The 13,291-nt window shown below is 53.2% G+C and overlaps 1 protein-coding gene across 7 annotated transcripts in view; it reads left to right on the top strand.

The window, feature by feature from the left end:
* PLXNA2 (plexin A2) overlaps positions 1–13,291 on the top strand; it is a 451,101-nt gene that overhangs the window by 361,388 nt on the left and 76,422 nt on the right. The window contains exon 5 of one of the 7 annotated variants that reach the window (XM_066983028.1): positions 4,956–8,368. The exons of the other annotated variants lie outside the window; for them this stretch is intronic. Within the exon in view, the coding sequence (XP_066839129.1) occupies positions 4,956–4,988 (33 nt within the window). The 3' untranslated portion in view covers positions 4,989–8,368. Of the gene's footprint in view, positions 1–4,955; positions 8,369–13,291 lie in introns of those variants that run through there. 7 annotated transcript variants of the gene reach the window in all.

Below are 13,291 nucleotides of genomic sequence, written 5' to 3'. Positions count from 1 at the left end.
CTTGATTTCCGAGAAATACGGGTTATGTTCAGACAAAGCGGCTCTATAATTCAGTCCTGAAGCATTAATTGTCAGTGCATCAGGAAGGCGGTGGGGATTTTTTATGTATGAAATCTCAGCTCACTTCAATTAAATAAGGTCCGTAGGACAAGTGCAATTTTAAGACTCGAAGGCTGCAGCCCCTTTTCACTCGATCTCTCTGCTATCTGCACAAGTTCAAGCTGTCGCAGCGCTGGTTTCGTATGCAGCAGGTTTGATTTCGCTCCCACGTACACCTTCAGCAGTCGTGAGTTAACCCTGTTGGAAGCAGTGGGCCCACTTCAGCACACAGATTATATAAGCAACAGAGGAACCAGGGCCAAAGATTTTTGCAGCTCTTGATAGAAGAGCGAATTTTGTTATTTTTAATCTGAGAGTGAGCGGAGGCTCAATCAAAAGCACGGCAGGCATCGGGGCAGGAATTGCCATCTCCAGAAGATTTCACCACCTAATCAAGGGCTATAAACACGAAATAGAAAACTGTGGGATAAAAATACTGCAGGGCTTTTTGGAAGGAGCGTCTCTGAGCTAGTAAAGAGGAGCGTGGCCCAGCAGGTCTCTCCCCTCTTTGAATTCAGAGCTGCAGAAGCTGACCGTGGGCTCTCCTGGCAGCCGAGCTGTCCGGCTCCGGGAGCAGGACCCGGCGAAGGGGCTGCCCGGTGCTTGCAGATGTGGGGGAGCCAGCCCTGGGGACTGTCACTGCTTTTTCCCTACCTGCAGACATGCCTGCACTACAACATGCTTTTCCTTCTTCATTTTCCAGCACCTTTTTATTTTTTTTTCCAGCTAACGCTCTCTAACTTGTTTGTTCTCATCACGTAAATCCCTTTGATAAGGTGCTGAGGTCACAGGATGCGGCTCTGTTCCCCGCTGGGTGAAGCAGCACCTCCCTAATTAGGTATGTGGCCGGAGCGTTGCAAATGCAAAATGCATCTTCCATAAGCAGCCTCCAAAATCCTTGCGAGTTTCATCACCTCTGAAGCATCGCTGCTCTGAGCTCATCTGTAGCTACTTTGGCGATTAATTCTGCCACGGGGGGATGATTTCATTCCGCTTTTACACGGTAGGTAACAGAGCAGCATCCTGCTCCATGACTGGGAACCTCACCGCTCCCGTGGTAGAAAAGATAGCAGTTAATCACCCACTGAAATGCGGATAACGTCAATTAGCAGAGCAGAGCTCTGCGGACTCTGCAGCCCGAGAGGTGCGGGAGCACCCAACCACCCATCCATCCATCCACCCATCCTTGGCTCCCCGCTGCGTGCAGGTGGGCATCGGGTGCCCTGCGATCTCCCTGCCCGAGGGCTGCCCCTCATCTGCCCGGCACCAGCAGCACTGCCCTCGGGCTCTGCTTTTTGGGGACGGACAAGGAGGGTTTGGGCCGACTTTCTGTTGTTTTCAAGCAAGAGCCTGGGCAATTCATCTTGGCTGCTGTGACGCTGATACACCTGTTGGATGCCATGCAGAGCCCCTGGGGCAGAACGCTGTGAGCAGAGCGGTGCTCCTGCCCCTTGTGACAGGTGGCAAAGATTAATGCTGGCCCCTAAAGATTCCCCTCATGCCGTGGAGAGAAGGGCGAGCAGTGTGGTCCTTGCCGCTGCCGGCTCCGAGGAGGGGCTGTGCATTACAGAGGGGTTTGCAACACCTGCTTGTGCGACGCTGTCCTAAAACGCAGGAGCTGATGCAAGCTTCTTTCCACTTTCCTCCCTGTGGTCAGTTAGGAGTAATTAAGAAATGCAGGTAAAAACATGTCTGAGATATTAACCATATCCACCTGCAAGAAGGATGCTCTAATTAAAGTCAGTTGACCCCAAAGCCCCAGCCCAGGCAGGTGGGACAGTGTGTTGCCTCATTTCCCAGCTCTGCTGGCAGCCTGCTGTGTGTGCAGCTCCGGTGGCTTTGACATTTGTGCCTGTCCAGCCTGGCTCTGGGGTGTTCCTGCAGCCTCAGAGTTCACTGAGGTTTATGTGCAAACACCAAACACCCAGGATTTCAAGGGTGCAAAGGTAAGCGCAGAGACCTTTGAAGTAACAAATACCTGAAAGGTAAACTTTCCCGAAAGATGCAGTAAAAAACACCCCAATGTAAAAATTCAACATTGGGGTCAGTGGGTTTGTTTTTGTAGATGAGCTGTGTCTTAGACACTTCTCACATCGTTGTTCCTTTCAAGTGCTTGCTAGGTTTGCTCTCAGGATTTGTTTGTTTTGTTTTTGCTTTCTATTAGTCTATTTTTTCCCCTGCCAGTCACAGCCACAGGGTTCCCATGTATTTGCTTCCCCTTCCAATTCCTCCTAATCCGCAGACCTATTGTTTAATTTTCAGACAGGCAACCCCAGTCCTGAAATACTTCCAGAATTTCCCTGCATGCACGTACACAGCTGCACACACACCGATCCTCCTCCTCAGAGCCCCAGTGCATCAAGCCTTTGTAAGGGGACAAATGGGACGAGGAACAACCCCCTCAACTGCCTTTGCTGTGCCCTTGGTTTCTGCACATCCTCGTGGCTTTGTGGTGTGGGACAGACGGGTGACCAACAGGTGAACATTAAACCCCTTTCTATTTGAAAAGCAAGCTGGGATTTCTGATGCATCTCTGGGCATGGTGGTGATGTTTGTGGACCAGACGGAGCAATTCAGGGACTGTGCTGAGCTGTTTGATTTTTTTTTTTTTGCCCCCCGTTGGACTCGGGTGATTTTAGCAGGGCCAGATTCTGGCAAGGACTCTGTGCAGGGCACGGTCAGACCTGCTTGGGACTGCTCCGGCCACTGCAAGTGGGGACCCTGGCGATGCTTGGTGCTCTTTGGACTTGTGTCTTCTTCAGAAGGCTGCTGAATTTGCGTGTTTGGACAGGTAGATGCAGGTCTCCTTAATAGGAGTAATGAGAGAAGGAGAGAATTGCATTCCCGAGACAGAAAATCACTAGAAGGAGAAATCTGTAATTTCTGCCCATTTCAGAAAGTGCTCGGCTATGAAATTTAACAGTAAACCTCTGATTCCTCTTCCTTTCTATCAGAGCTTTTTAGAAGTCTTTTCTTCCCCCCCCCCCCCTTCCTTGGCTTCTGCAATAGTTAGTCTTCAGCAAATGAGTTTGGCGGCTATTCAGCCAGCGAGGAGGGGAATTGTTCACACCGGGCGCTAACAAAAAGGAAACATAACTCACAATATGGTGAGGGGAGCTCTGAAATTGCACAAATTATTCTATTTTATACTTTAATTAGTTTGAATTAGCATTGGGAATAGATGCATAAAATGATCCAGTGAAGGGTGAAATGGAAAAAGGGACGCGGTGCGGAGTGTCACTTCATTATCGTGAAGTTTGCAGGAAGTGCGCGTAGGCGATGTGCAGGCGCTCGCCCCTCCGAATCCTCTTCCGATGAGCTCAGAGCGAGGACTGTGCTAGGAAGGACACAGGTCGTCTCACGCGGCGCTGCCACGGACACACGCTGTGGAATCACCGCGTGGCGCTGGGCAGGATCAGGCCCCTCGTCAGTGAGAGGCAGAGCAGCACCCAGCACACCCCGCTTGGCTCTGGGCTCCTTCCTGAGCCTCAGCATCAGCCTCAGACTGAGCTCCGTGGCTCAAGGGACAGAAGGATTTAAAGAGAGTTCAGGTCCAACCTGACTCTTAACCCAAGCATCTGTGGCTGTTTTGTGTTTTTTTTTGCCTCCAAGGTTGTGAGAAGTTCTGCAAAATCAGATCGGCTGGGTTTTGGCCAGCTCAAAATTACAGTACAATTACAGTACGTGTAATTTTTTTGTTTCAGATCAGATGGGGGAAACGCAGCTATAAACATGGTTTCCTGCAATAACACTGAAATGAGCAGGGCTAAAAAATGCAGACTGGGTTCCAGCCCAAACCTCTGAATGCGCTGACCTAGTGGGATCCTTGGGCTGGTCCCGCTGGCACCACAGCGCAAACAAGTATGCAGCTTGAAAACCAAATTCCCACCAAACTATTTGAAAAGTTTGGAAATGTTCAGGGGAAAAAAAAAAAAGTTCCTGCAGATTCCAGATAGCTTGGAAATGATGGCTGTGCCCCAGGGGAAATGGCTATGAAATGTCTCAAGCTGGGACTAAATATAAAAGTTAAGGCTGGTGGCAAAGCAGAAAAACAACTGTTTGTGGGTTTTCTTCTGCCTTTCCCTCCTCCTTCCTCTTCCCTGGCAAAGTGTTTTCCCTGTAAAAACTTAGCTGTGGTGAAGATGTTGAGACTTTCTGGAGCGTGCCAGAGCCTGTGAGCAGAGGAAGGTGCGGGGGGTTCGCTGGGAAGCCTGGAAGCCTTCCTCCGGAGGCTGGGCTGGGTCAGCATCCCCAGCAAGGGCCCTGAGCCCCTCAGCTGCAGGGTCCCTTTCTCCTGGGTGAGGCTGGAAGCCCCCCCCAGCTCCTGGCCGGGGCTCCCCGAAGCAGGAGCCCCCCTGCCCCGCGGCTGCTGCGACCTGGCCCCGCGCCGTGGAGCCGTGCGATAGCTCTGGCATTTCTGGGCGACGCTAGTGAGGAAAAGGAGCTCCATTAATAATCCTCTATTTATTTTAGCAGTGTGCAGGAATGTGCCCGGCAGACTAAACACGCCGGCTCCCCCTGCCCTGGGGCTGGGAGCAGGGGGGGCACCGCGGATGCCCGCTGCTGGGCTCCCTGTATCCAGATCCAGACAGGCTCCGTGTTCATCAGAGGCAGGGTCTGTACGAGGGGACACCAACAGTGGGGCCCGAGGGTTTCTATGAGGGTACAAAACAACTCATTTTTAGTACAGTCAAGCTTAGGAAGAGCTCCTTGCACAGGGAGGCTGCTGATCTCCCTGTCTCTTCCCTCTGTGCCTGCGCAGTTGTCACGACTGCTGAATTTTCACCGGCTGCCTTGCAGCAACCAGCACCGGCTGAACGTTTTGCTGTCTGCTAACAGATTTATCCTCCCCAAAGCCCTATGAGACGGAGCAGCAATATCACATCTGAGATGAGGAATTGAAGCACAGAGATGCTGCATGACCTACCCGAAGTCACCCAGGAAATCTACGGCGTAGGAAGAGATTGGACTGAAACCTCCCCGCTCCCTACTCCCCCAACAGAGCACCGTCCTTCATTTCATCACTGAGAAGCTCCGCGCTCCGTAGTCGCAGGGAGGTGGATTTAGGAAGAGAAGGCACCAGTCATGGCCTGAAGTGATGAAGAGCTTACAGAGTCTTCATCAACACGAGCAGCGTTGGTGCTGAGGCCGTGGTGCTGCACCACCAGCTGGCTCCTGAGCGATGGGATCATGTTCCCCGTCCTGTGCCACAGCTGCACGGGGCAGCAGCCAGCAGTGTGTTTCCACGCTTAGTTGAGAAACAGCTGGACCCATCTGTGGCAGCCTTCTGAGTTTCAACCAAGACTTTGTGTGCCTCCTTGGTGCCAAGCCGCTCCTTTGGGATCAATAAGAATACATTAACATTCCACGTGTAAACTTTTTTTTTTCCCCTTTAAACCTTCTTGACCTTTGGCAGGGCCAAAGTGCTGGTTAGGATGGCAAAAGCTGAAGCTCAGGCGGGATTTAACTGACTTTTGTCTTGGTGTCTCCTACACAGAGCATCTCTATGGCTCTGTCACTCCGAAGTACACACGAAGCAGCATCCCTGAGTTCAGCCTGTGCAGACAAACACGAACGTAGGTTTTGTGTTTAACACTAACCCCGTCACAGGCTCAAGGAGCAGGCTGGTGCTGTGTTGGCCAAGGGCTGACCAGGGAGACAAGGCTGCTCCACAACCCGGTCTGCCTCCCATGACTGCCCACCTTTATTAGAGGCAGAAATGGGAGGGTTTGATACTTTCTTAATTGAATAGGTGGCAGGAAAAGATCGTGCTTGGATCCCAGCTCTCCTCGCAGCCTGAGGACTGCAGCCCAGAGGGCTGCTCAGCTGCCGAGGAGCTGGCACGGGCGGTTTGGAGCGTGCTGGAAGCTGGCATGGAAATCGTGCTGTACCCAGCCTTCGGGTGGAGCGAAACGCTGCGTTGTGTGCGTAGCACCGAGGTCAGGGCAGCCACGTACATCGCAGTGCAGGAGGAGGAAGGCTTTAGGGCAGTAATGGAAGTCCAGCTCGCTCATATAGCGCCAGCTTTGGTTAGGTTTATGCACGTATTTAAAGTGATGAGCGCTATTCTGAAGCTCTGCCACCAAAAGCAATGACACATTCCCTCCTCTTCTCTTTGGCTCCACTTCAGAGTGTGTCTATCCAGTTTCTCTTGCAACACATATTTGTGTGCTCGGTGCCCTTATGGCTGTTTAATTAGTATTCATGTTTCCTTTCAAGTAGCAATGGAGTTGAGTGCACAGAGCTGGAGCGCTGCAAGCGTGTCGCGTGGGCTGGGCACTGCCACACGTGGCACTGAGGGACCTGGTGGTGACCAGGCCTTCAAGACATTTCACGCGCTTCCAAAATAATTGAGTTAGAAAACCTCTTGGAGTCTCATCTCAGAGGAATATGAAGGCTGTAGCAGTAGAGGGGGCACAGAAATGAGACCCAAGCCTTGGGGTCTCTTAGCAGCTGAGGTGGTTGCAAGGGTGTGCAGGCTGCGTGCTGCACGGGGCAGCAGCTTGCTGGAGGCAGGGACCTGCCTCGTGCTGTGTTAGCAACACGCCTAGCATTTCTGCTCGGTGCTTCGGACTCTTGATTTTGACAGAAATAAAGAGAAAGCGTGATAGCACAGCATGGCCAAAGATGATGCTGAAAGTAACAATTCCATGGGGGCTTGCAGCCTGCCCTGCTGTCAGCTTCTTCTCTTGCCACTTGTCCACGTAGGGGCTGGGTTTTGCAGCTTGAGAAGAGCTTCAAGTCACACGGGGTAGCCCCAGCTGCTTGGGATACACACTGCGCACATGTGAGCATCTCATATCTTGTCTGCTACGGTGAGGGTGGTATTTAGTGCTGCAGCTCGTGAATGATATTTTCATTGTCTCCTAACAAGCCACAGTTGCAGGCTTTTCCCCCATCCCTTTAAGAAGTGACTCACAGGCAGGCAACTGTCAGAGTCTTGGGTGCTATTAATATCTCTGTAAGAACATGGTGATAAGTGGTTTTTTTATTATTTTTTTTGGTGGGGGGGGGGGAGGAATCAAAGGGGAGGATGGGTGTTAAAATATAACTCCTCCTCGTGTGGCTGGGCCTTTGTGTGAGCAAGCAGACAGTCCTGCCCACAAAAAGAATTTGCTTAAAACCCTTCCATTTAAAAAGAGCTGACCACGCTGGAACAGCATTATTGGAGAAACTGTGCCAGAAACAGCACTCCTGTGACTGCAGAGAGGAGAGGGCGAGCTCCAGTTGTTAGCCAAAGGCGGGCTGGAGCCTTCCAGTTCAGGTCTTTGCCTTCAGCGTGCGTGGCCCTGCTGGTGGCCTGGGCAGCTCAGCTCAGTCCCCAGCACCTCGCCCCAGCAGGATGCAGGCGAGGGATGGTTGGATCCTGGGAGAAGCATCGCTGCAAAGCTGGACGTCAGGGGGCTGGGATTTAAACTTGGTATGGGAATCGGTCAGAAAAGGGTATGCCACTCCAGAAAGCTGCGCCCCGCTCCAGCGAAAGGCTTTGATCCTTCAAGCCCTAAATGGAGGGGTGAGCTTAGGGCTTTCTGCCCCTCCGGGGGTGCAGTGGGGCTCAGCTCGGCTGCCCCCACCCAAGTGCAGAGCAAACCCATTCCAGCAGCCCGCGGTCGCTGCCCATGATTTCAGCAGGAGGAGAGCGGTGTCTGGGCGCCCCGCAGACCTCCTGTGCCTGGCGCCGCACCGCTAGGAAGAGAGGTGAGGATGTCATCTGGATCCCAGCTGGCAATTTCCTATCCTTCCTTAATGGACTGAGCGTGGTCCCCATAACTATAAATTTTCCTGGCTTGGGTCAGTTGAAATTGGAGACTTAACGCTATAGAAGGGCACGTTCTTATTTTATTTTTGCACTCTGTGTAATCACATTGATGGCAGCAGCGTAACAGTCCTGAATTATGGGTGACCAGAGAAAAAGAAGGCATCTCCTTAGCTCCCTGTTGTTATTGTCTCTGGGTGCAGAGCAAAATGTGTAGGCTCCAGGCTAGATTGTGTAAATCTCGTTAGAAAGCCATTCCCAGCTAATGAAACCCTGGGAGAGAGGGATTTGGCTTCCCAGCCTTCAGCCTTATAGCAAAGGCTGGAATAAATCCATCTTCAGCTATGTGTAGGCTGTTTTCCCCTCTCCCCCATTGCGAGGCTGTATTTATTGGTGGAGGCGAGATGCTGTCGCGGCTCTCCGAGATCAGCCGCGGGTCAGCAATTTGTTGCATCTGCACCTGAGTGATTTCCAGTGACAATTATCTCCTCGTAAGGAAAAAAAATAAAATAAAAGCTAGTGTGCAAAGAAATCTCACCTGGTCTTTAATCCTCATACGGAAACGGGGAGCAGACATGTAAATAATTATATCTCCCCCACTGCGAGCCCGCTCTGCAGCTTGCTTGGCAATATGTATTAATTCAAGGGAGCGGAGCTGTTAAGGAAAGCTGTTGAAACGAAGTATCTGAGATAAATGCATCTCATCTTTCCCTGTTTGTGCAGGCTGAGGCTGTGCCTGCCAGAGCCATAGATTCCACTTGGGGTCATGTTTGTTTGGCTGCGACTTCGCTGCTCAAAGCAAGGGTTTACCAGCTCCTGCCGCGTGAAATACGATGGCCTTTGTCCTTTCTGCTTGATGGCCATTATGTTGTTTGCTGAAGTTTGGAGTGCATCTGTTGTGTTATTGGTGTTATTAATATAAAGAGAGAGCAGAGCTCTCGTAACGCAGGCTCCATCTCCGGGATCCGGGCTGCGTGCACCGCCGTGTTCCTGCCCTGCGGCTCCTGGGGTGACTGGGAGCCCCCGGGGCACGCTGCCGCCGGGTGCCGGTGGAGATCTCTGATCCCCCGTGTCAGAGCCCATCTCTGCAACCTGCCCTCTTCTTGCAGCTTCTCGATGCAGGTGCTGAAGCAGGAATGTCTATTGCTCTGTTCTCTGCTTTTTCTGGTTTCATCTCATTTCCGTGCCCAACACATACAGACACGGGGGAGCTTTCTCCCCCGCTCTGCTCGCCACTCTCGACTTTTCTCATTGTGCTGTGCGTCCTCCAAGCGTCCGCTGGTTTTTGCTGTGCAGAACTAAGACCTGGCCAAGCCTGCAAGGCTGGAGGACAGTGCCCGGTGCCAGGGACATCCCTGCTTTGACCTGAGCTCCTCGGGCGTTTGGGCAGCACACGAAGGGAACTGCTGCAGGACTCCATTGCTGTGGCCAGCCACGGGCTGGGCTGCCAGCGGAGCCGGCGGAGCATGGCAGGCCATCAGTGTGTCAGGAATGAGCGCTTGCTTTAATGGAATAAACTTGCTGAACGTGAATGCAAGCTGGGAAATTTGCTCGTGTAACAAAAGGTGCTGGGGGAAGCAAAGTCAGCTGGGCCTGTCTGTCATCGAAGTGCGAGAACACAGCCCTCAGTGTGCAGCAGGGGGAAACTGTACGCAACAGCTGAGATGAAAACCCGCGAGTGAGAAAGCATCCAGGCCCTTCTGGGAGAGCACGGGCTGCTGGAAATATTTGCATTGTTTTGCATTCTCTTTATCTCCTGCCTGTCCCGAAGAATAGAGGGTATCCTGTGCATATAATGAAGTCTCTGAAGGTTTGAATACTTGTTTTTTTCCTGCTCTAACTAATCTTTTTAAATGCTTTATGGCCTCAGTGTTCTGTAATTGAATGCATTTTATTTAGAAAATAACATTTAGTGCCACTTTGGATTTCCAATTATTCTTCAATCGGACTTTGAGGGCCTGATGTCTTTGTCATTTTGATACGCACAAAATATGGCAACATCAGAGCAGCCAAACAGCAAGTTATTTCCACTGCTGATTACTGGGCTCAGGAGTAAAATATGCAGGGCCAAATTTAGTCTCGGCACAAATCTCTTGAAATGAACCAAAGTATTACACCAGCGGCAAATTTTCCCCCGAGCTTCCAAGGATGCTGGAAGAAATCAGAGCAAACAGAGCTGTCAGTGGCAGTCGTGGCGATGTCTCCGTGCCGCAGCTACCAGCGCTGGCTTTTCACATAAAGCCCCTGGGGCGGCTTCGTGCTGCGGTGCTGGCAGCGCCCACGGCTCCCTGCTCTGCCTCCAGAGCAGGAGCAGCACAGTGAGGTTCTCCCACTCATTTTTGGGCACCAAAGCTGCCAGCAGAGGGAAGGGTGGGAAGTCGGCGGCTGCTGTGGTAGCTCCGGGAGCCTGTTCCCTGCGAGGCGGCACGGCATGGCCAGATCCTTGTGGTGACATGCGGCTCCTGCCCCGAGCAGGTGAAAAAGCCGTCCCATCTCGATCCTGTCATTGGCACATTTCTCAAACAATGAGGGAATACAGAAGGCAGAGGAGATATTCAGTCATTCATGGGAAAGCCTCCAAAAAATGGAAGCTGCAGCAGTGCTGGCCGTATCTGTTGGTTAGTGTCTGTGATGGAGCTCAGGGTGCTTGGCGACGCTTTCTGTTCCAGGAGGAAAAAATGAGTGCTGTGCAGCAGTCACTATAACCGTGTTATAAGGATACAAATTTTCTTGGAACTTGCTGCGAAAGGGCAAGCCCTCCTGTTCCCGTGTTGGTGTGTCCTTGTTACCCGGAGAGGACGCGGTGCTTTCCTCGGTGCCTGGGAGAGCACGAGCCTGAGCGCAGCCTGCGCTGAGCCAGCCGATGAATGGCACGGGGAGGGGGTCCTGTCGCCATGTCCCCTTCTTGCCTTGTGGCATCTCCTCTGCAGGCACAGGACAGAGGAGGGATGATCCTGTTTGTCTGCGTTTGCTCTCAAAGACAACTATTGCTGCGGGGCCGCTCTGCGGCCTTGAGACGAGAGGCGCGAGCCGTGGGGCTGGATGCCCAAGGCGGCCGGTGCCTGAGTGTGGCAGAGCCTAGCCCAGAGGCGGTGTTCCTCTGTTCTCTGCAGGAGCTGTGGGATGCCATTGCAGATGTGAATAGCCATTGCCTAGGACATCCCACGTGCATTTGTGTTCTTCAGGTTTTGGTGAAAGCCATATCTTAATCTCCACTGAATGACCCTGCTGGGGGAGCACGGCGCCAGCCCCGTGGTGCTGAGGGGGAACACCAGGTGTTGTGGCAGCAGCCCCTTGTTTTCTTCCCTCCTGATGCTGTGTGTCAGCTCCTGAGATGTTCTTTGGGGCTTTATCATCCTTCGTCACCAGCCCGTTGCAGAGATCAAAGGCCTTGTCCATGTGCCGGGCCGTGATGCCGGCACCTGCTATGGGACAGCGCTTTTCTTCTTTGGGGAAAGGGCTTAAAAGCTCATTTTCTTTCCGAACTGGAGAGTTTGGGATATACTTAGGAGGGTTCGTTTCTCACGCTGGTGGTCAGGTTCTTAAATTATATTTTTGACAGCCGTATGTAATGATATACAAATGGAAAAGTGATAGAGTAACAGAAAATTGACTGGCAAGGACAGCATAATGCAGTTAGAGAGCAGTACTTAGCAAAAAGCCGCCGAGGTTACGGCAGTGTTTCTGGAGCAAACGAGCAGTAAGACCACGGTCAGGCTGTGAAAACAGTAATGATACGACTCCGTGACCTTTAAAGCTACTCAGGGCATTCAAATGCTTTGGATTTTCCAGGCTCTATGCAATTACACACAACGGTCATGCCTGTGAATTCCCTCGTAGGTTTCTGGTGTATTTAAACAACTGGAGAACCCTGAAATGGCTCACGGAAGGGGGAATCGAGGGCTGTTGGTGTGTGAGTGCTGCGGTGTGCTGAAGTCCTTTGTGACCCTATGGACAGGAGCCCGCTGGGGGGCTGCAGCAAAGGTGCTGCTGGTGCTGCTGCCCAGGGTGCAGCGTCCCCGAGGGAAAGCAGCATCCCAAGGCGCCCACCTGCACGGGGACATCCCCACAGCTCAGCCCTCCGGGCCAGGCTCCCTTAGCCTGGGACCCGGCCAGGCAGGGAGGTGCCGAGGGGACCCGCAGGAGCTGCAGGGGCTGGGAGCCGTCCTTCCCCGCTTGGCCCATTCTCCAGGCAAGGCTGCTGCTGAATACTAATGTCGGTCACACGCGAGGTGCAGGGCAGAGCTGAGGTTGGGCTATTTAAAAGACACTCGCGTGTGCCAAGAAAACAAACAGAAAGGGCCAGTCAAACCTTTCCAGTGTCATTGACACCCGAGGACGCGCCAGGGCTGGGAACAAAGCGCGCATTGTGGCGGAGCACAGCGCGCGAGTCTGTTGGGAGCGGGCAGATGCGGGGCTGCCCACCCCGCTGCGCCGCGGCCAGCTGGCCACGTGGGAGCCCTTTCAAGGTGGGTGGCCAGACACGTCCCCCGGGCAGCCCCGGGCTTTCTGTGGAGCAGGGAGGGTAAACAAAATGTGGCCTCCTTGTCTGCGTGCGTGCCAGGGGTGGCAAGTGGCCAGGCACTTGAGGGGCGATGCTGTCAGGACAGGGACGGGGGAAAGCCGCAAGTCAGAGGAGCTCCGGCGCCATGGCCAGCAGGAGAGGGGTGCTGTGCTGCCCAGGCGTCTCGACACTGGCCCCAGTACTGGGTGCCCCACGTGTTTCTGGGCCCGTTGGTGCAGACCGTGCCTGCAGAACCCCAGAGACCTCCAGCTGCTGGGGCTGTGGGTGATGAGTGCTGGAGGTTCATTGAGCGCACCCTGGAGCGCAGCCGGGCTGCAGCCTTTACGCCATGCCCCACTGCGCAGCTCTTCCACCAGTTCCTGTCCCTCCTCTATAAAAAACAGACAATGTTTCATCTGCTTCTGGGAGCAGCTGTGCTCTGTTATTTCTGTGTGCATGTGTTGGCCATTCCTGCAGGGCTTCAGCCCCTCTTCGAGCTGCTGGGTAGGGCAGAAACACGGGTACGGCGCTGCCATTTGGGCTGTGCCAGGTGCCTGTGCTTATCAGGCACAGGATCAGGACCCCATGGGTTTTGCTGCTCTGCCCCCACTGCAGCAACGAGCGACGCAAGGGTTAAGCACAGGATCCACCGAGATGGGGAAATAACCAAATAACCAGAGTGAGCAGAGCCCGGGGGTACCGGGGCGCTCGGCAGCGAGCTCGGGGCTCCAGCTGCCTCCCATCCGCTTGCTGCTCATTTTTCATCCTGAACACAGCTGCCGCCAGCGTCTCTTTCCTACCCCTGTTCCTGCCAGTTTTATGAGAAAAGAATAAAGAGGGGAAACAGATAACTGCAGAGGTTCATTTGCCAATTGTCAGGCAGCCGGTGCATCAGAAATAGAGTCATCGGTCTGCTTCCTCCCCACGCTGGG

The sequence above is a fragment of the Anser cygnoides genome, chromosome 25 (assembly GCF_040182565.1).
Source record: "Anser cygnoides isolate HZ-2024a breed goose chromosome 25, Taihu_goose_T2T_genome, whole genome shotgun sequence".
Classification (NCBI taxonomy): domain Eukaryota; kingdom Metazoa; phylum Chordata; class Aves; order Anseriformes; family Anatidae; genus Anser; species Anser cygnoides.
Note: the sequence above shows the minus strand (reverse complement) of the source record. Positions and strands in the feature narration are given on the sequence as shown.